Source organism: Argiope bruennichi, chromosome 5 (assembly GCF_947563725.1).
Source record: "Argiope bruennichi chromosome 5, qqArgBrue1.1, whole genome shotgun sequence".
NCBI classification, from domain to species: Eukaryota; Metazoa; Arthropoda; class Arachnida; order Araneae; family Araneidae; genus Argiope; species Argiope bruennichi.
In genome coordinates this window covers 2,969,446-2,975,445 of record NC_079155.1, presented here as the reverse complement: position 1 = coordinate 2,975,445, position 6,000 = coordinate 2,969,446, and the positions used below count along the sequence as shown (strand labels likewise).

General features: G+C 27.3%; 1 protein-coding gene across 5 annotated transcripts in view; it reads right to left on the bottom strand.

Moving 5' to 3' along the window:
* Nucleotides 1-1,408: 1,408 nt before the first annotated feature.
* The window catches only part of LOC129969568 (uncharacterized), a 46,634-nt gene continuing 42,042 nt past the window's right edge, over nt 1,409-6,000 (bottom strand). For all 5 annotated transcript variants that reach the window (XM_056084196.1, XM_056084199.1, XM_056084198.1 and 2 more), the window contains 2 exons: nt 5,591-5,707; nt 1,409-2,836 (listed from right to left, as the gene is read on the bottom strand). In XM_056084196.1, coding sequence (XP_055940171.1) covers nt 2,123-2,836; nt 5,591-5,707 — 831 coding nt within the window. In that variant the 3' untranslated portion in view covers nt 1,409-2,122. The remainder of the gene's footprint in view (nt 2,837-5,590; nt 5,708-6,000) is intronic.

Here is a 6,000-nt window from a genome sequence, read left to right as displayed (position 1 = left end):
TTGTATGATATTATTTACTGCAAGGGATGTTTTGTGTATGCTTAGTCCGTGTTTTGCCACTCTGCATTCTTGTAAGATAAATCACTGTTACCCCTTTACGAAGCCAATTGGAATATTTTCATCCCATGATCCAAGAATAGAATCTTGGATTAAGTAAATTTTGGGTTAAAATGAGTATTTTATACAAATAAACGCTGTAAAACAACATAACTGTTTTTTATTATTAATAATTTATTTTGGCTGTTCAGATACATCTTTTCTTGAATACACAAAATTAATGTTAAAGCAACTTATCTTTATCACAGTTAAATTTTAAGATATTAATACAAGGAAAAACATAAAAAAAATGAAAATTACACATAATACACACACACAACACATATATATATATATATACACACACACATTTTTACACCAAGATTCAGTTTTTAAAACATGATGATTACTAATTAATGTTATAAACATAATTGGAATGGTTTAACAGAACTCCATTGAAATTTTCTTTCAATTCTTTTTTCTGTTTTTCATAAAATACATATTAAAATTCAATTCTATCAGAATTACAAACAAAAGCTATTTATTTGCCAAATGATAAATTCATTTCCACAACAGTTTTAAAGAATTAACTTTAAAAAAAAAAGAATCATATAACTTACCAAAATCTTTCAAAAATCAGAATAGCAGGTAACATTCCCCAAAACTTCTAATTTTGATTCTTTTATTGATGTTACAATCCTCTTTTTAGCAAATATGAATTCTAAGATGACGACAATTTGAAAATTTCATTAAAAGAAAACATGCCAATATTTCTAGTAAGTTTAAAATCATTTCCTTTCAAAATAAGTATTATAATGAAAAACGTTAGAAGACCCAGCAATTTTATTTTAAATTTTGCATCAAAAATGAGAATAATTATGCAATTCAATCAATTAAATTACAAATAGAAAGCCATATCTATAAGGGAATTGGCAATAGATGGCTTCCTTGTATATATTTCCTCTATAATAGAAACTTTTCTGTAATATATAATTTTAAAAAAAGAAAAGGCTTGTCCTAAATAATTAAATTTTTAATTTTACAACAAAAGAATTAACCATTTAAAATTCATATTTTTGTTATTTGTTTTGGAGTAGTTTGAAATTCAAAAATGAATAAAAACATTTATTTTTAATGTAAGTTAATCATTGGCTTTCAGACATATTTTACAGTCAAGGAAAGTGGCTTTTTTATAAAGTAATTATTATAATCTATTAATTTCTTTTTGTTACCTGATATAAGGATTTTCAATTCAATAACATTGTCTTTTTACATCTATTAATGTATCAATCAACTTTTATAACAACTTATAAAACAATTTAACACAGATTGATTTTGTATGATGTAAACAACTAAAATACATTTTAAGCAGATAAATTCAAATAATTCATTCTATCACTATACAGATTAATTTTACACAAGAATGTTATGTATTTCTTTAAGCTCGATGTCATAATGCATATTGTTAAAAACAGGGTTTTGAATTCTTCAAATGACAAAATGAGAATTTTGTCACAGCATTTTTTTCCCTTATACTATTAATATAATTTTATTATAAAGAAATGACATCATGGATGATTAAGATGACAATAAGCAATTCTATGGTCTCTTTTCAATTTGATAATGCTCTAAATAATAATCAATTGCATATTGGGCTGAAAATATGAAAGAAAATGATAAAACAAATTATGATAAATCTAATGATTTCATCTATTCTAAAAAACATTGTGTTATCTTATACTTGAAAATACATAAAAAGCAAAAATTGAGATGCATACAACAATTGAGATGTGTAAAAGCACAACAAAGATTGAGAAGTGTATTTCATAGCACAATTACATTATTTCACTGACATTAACCACACAACAAATACATTTATTAGACATTTTTTTTATCATTAATCAATTCAAGATTTAAAACTAAAATCAAAGAATTTTTTTTCCTTTATGTACAACTAAAGACAATATCATATTGAAAAATTCATAATAATTAATCAAAAGATGATAATATAAACGAACATGTTTATTCATCATTTCAACAAAGAGTAGCAGCATGAAAAAGTACAAAATAAACTTACTAATATGTTTTAAAGAAATATTGAAAAATTTTCTCTTGGAAGAGGAGGAAGTTCACTAGGTAGTAGTGGTGGAGGTAATGGTGGCAAAGGAACAGAAGTAACACCAGAAAATGGAGGCAATGGCACTGCACCCTGCTGAGGAGGAGGTAATGGTGGTATGAATCCTGGTGGCATGACTGGTGAAGATTGAGCAACCATAGGCACCGACACAGGAGGAACAGGTGGAACTGGGGGAAAACCATACGGCTGATACACAGGTGAAACAGTAAAACCATGCTTCTGGTGATATGGATAGGATGAACTCCAGGTAGTATTATTTTGAGCAGTTTGAGATATGGTAACAGAAGTTTGACCATGTGTTGCTGACCCATTATTTGAAGTTGGCCAACCGTAAAATGGTGGCTTTTCAGAGAAACGATAATCTGAGGAGTTGGAAGTATTAATCAAGGAAGCAGAATTTGATGTTTCGACAAGCTGTTTACTTGATTCGGGCATTTCAGTATCTGACACAGTTGAGTTGTTCTGAGACAAATTCTGACTCTCCATTTGATGTCCTGTTACAGCATTATCTTCTAACACTAGTGTAGATTTACTAGCATTATCATTCTTCGATACAATTGCAGATACTTCTCCTTTTATAGTGTTGGCAGCAGACATATTCAAATTACTAAAAATCTTGAATATTTCTTCAGTTGACTTGTTGCAAACACAATTCATCAAATTCTGACACAGAAAATAAGAAGAAAAAATAACACAAAGAAATTTTAAAACACATAATTAAATATTTTCAAATTTCCAATGGAACAATCTGCCATCTGATGACTATTAACAATAAAGGTAACATAAAATATTTTTTATTTCTAGAAATTTATCTGATTTCCCAAATTAATGTAGTTTGTTTAGCTGCACAAAGATGCATCAGTATTTTGAATGAGTTATAAAAACATAAAGTCTATAAAATATCAATAAAAAAAATGCTCATTTAAGAATGGACAAAATAGTTTAGACCAATATATAATAAAAAAATTGAAATTCTACATTTCAAATACTTGAAAATCCATTTTGTATTTAAAATTAATAAAATCAAGGTTTTAAAAAAATACATTAATTAGAACAATTACTTTAAACTGTTTAGACTTTCGATGTTCTCTTACAATAATAATGTTTTTGCTTCAGATTAAAAAGGTAAAGAAGAAAAAAATAACATTCTGTTCAAAATTTTATCTCTCAAAGTAATTTATATCTATATTCATAAAATAATGGGCTTATGTGTATGTGAACAATATTTAGATGAATACACCATACCTACAGTAAGAAAATTTCACATAAAAGTAATAATAAAGGTTGTAATACAATTTCTTATTATTGTAAGGGGAGAAAAATAATACATTATCAGATTAAAGAACATTTCATCTTTATCATTTGAATGAAGTTTATTTTAAGTATCTAATAAATAAGGCATGTTTCTAAAGTATATGTCGTTTTGAAATTGAAAACACACAACTGTACATTTTAACAATTTTATTTTTACATGAAAGCCTGTATTTAATTTACTTTTTGACATAATTCCCACTAATATTAACACATGTCATACAACCAACTTTTGAATTTTATCCTCATAAGAATCCACCTGCTTTGTGATCTGACAAGGCCATTTCGAAATCACCATCGTTGTTGTGACAGTAATTATTGCGATGCTTTTAAATGCAGTGACAATAGTCACTATGTGCTAGATTGAGACTATACAAATAGGGATACAAGTTTTCTTGAAAAAGGGGTGATAATATATTGATATAATTAACCACATGTGGACGAGCATTATCATAAAGCAAAACAATAACTAAGAAATCCTCCCCAAAATTACTGTATTCCTGAAAAAAAGCAGATGCACTGAATAAACATTTTGTTTTTGTGCATCTCTGCCAATATTTTCACTGCAATCTTCATTAGATAAAAATGAAATCATAAAGTGTGTCTGTTCTGTCTTTTTCTATCAACTTTCTGCCTTAAGTCTTCAGCAATGATAGAATGTCAGCTGCTTATTCTCATTATGCATATTCTTGAGAACATCTTTAAATGCTCTATTTTCTTACTATTTTTTCTCCTTCATCCCACTGATTTGCCAATGAATTTCCGTCACATTCACAATTTATGCCCTTAGAAAGCAAATAACAGAATACTTCATAATTGGTCAGATTTTCAATTGCCTGATGAATTTTAAGTACTCATAAACAAGCGTCAGCACAGTCGAATTCTCCTATAATGGCGTCTATGGTAACCAATGGATTCAGGTACACAACACACATTCACAGAACAGTAGTCACAGTCGCTGTTTTTCAAAATAGTACTTACTTAAAAAAAATACTCCTTGTAATTAACTAGAGAAATTTTTAAAATAAGTCAGTTTTGCTGAGAAATTTTTAAAATTATACCTAAAATTCCAGTACATAACACTCTAATTTTTCAAAATGTTTTTGAGGTAAATCGTTCTCTTAATTTATTTTTATTTAATTGTTTCTAGATGAGTTCAAAGATCTTTCACACAGAACCAAGGTGGTGGGGGGGGAGGAAGAAATATTCATTCTTCATTGGAATATAGTTGGTTTGGCATGTCACATGTTCTTACAATCCTATCTTAATTTCGAGAGATGTTAGCATAACATATGTTTATTTCCTTAACATCAATAATAGAACAACAGTAACAAGGGTGATGCCATTCAATTTAAAAATTATTGTGTTAAAATATTTGTTAACTTGCTGCAACATTTAAGCAAGGAATAAAATAAAATTAACATTCCCCAAAAACATGACAATAATTTTTACACAATTTAGATTTAACAACATTTTTTGCAATGAATCATCATTCCACTTGATGCTTTTGAATCTTTTTTTCAAGGACATCTTCATTTATTTATTTCAAATTTTATCCTTTTACAAGCTAAGTCACAATTGGGAGGGAGAAACAAAGTAAAATCCATTAAATTTTTAAAAATTTTATTTGTGCTACTGCAGTATTGATTTTAATGGCATTTATAAAAGCAAGGAATTGGCAAGCAAGCACTGTTGGAGTTAGGTATATCCCCCCCCCCCCTGAAATGCACACATTACAAACACCACTAAGAACAATAATTTTTAATACAACAGATCATTGGTGAAACTGCACAACAGAATTTATTTGAATAATAAATAGTGTCCCAGACAAGATAACCTTTTGTATCAATGGATACAGAAGATTTTTTCAACAATAAATGCAACTAATATGTGTTTTTTTAATTATTATTATTAAAGATTCTACAACTAATTTAGATGGAAAAAAATGTAAGTGTTGATATTCTATTTTATTAAAAAAGGAGATTTACAATAAGAAATACTGATGTAAATAATTTCAGTTATCTAGAACTTACCTTCTATATTTGTATTTGAATATACATTATACTTAAAAAAAAGAAAGAAAGAAAAAAGAAAAGAAAAGCGTACCTCTATAACAGCATTGCTGTGATCCTTATATTTGTATTGCAACAAAAGTTTCAAAAACTCTCCAACAATTATCATAAGAATGTCAGCTTCATTTTCAGAAGAAATATCCCATTTAGACTATGGGAAAAAAAAGAGAAAAAAAATTGTAACACCATGGTTAAATTATTATTAAAAATTTGATTTATAAATATGTATTATTCAAATCCAAGCTTCTTTAAAAAATTTATTATAATTAAAATTAAAGAAAACACCAAATATCATATAACACAAATACCATAAAGCAAAGTAATAATAATTACACACAATTTTGTGATAGAAATTCAATAATCATTTTATTAACTATCACAGATTATATAAACATATGTGCAGTGTCTCCCAAAATTCCAATCTATTAGGTAACAAACAATATA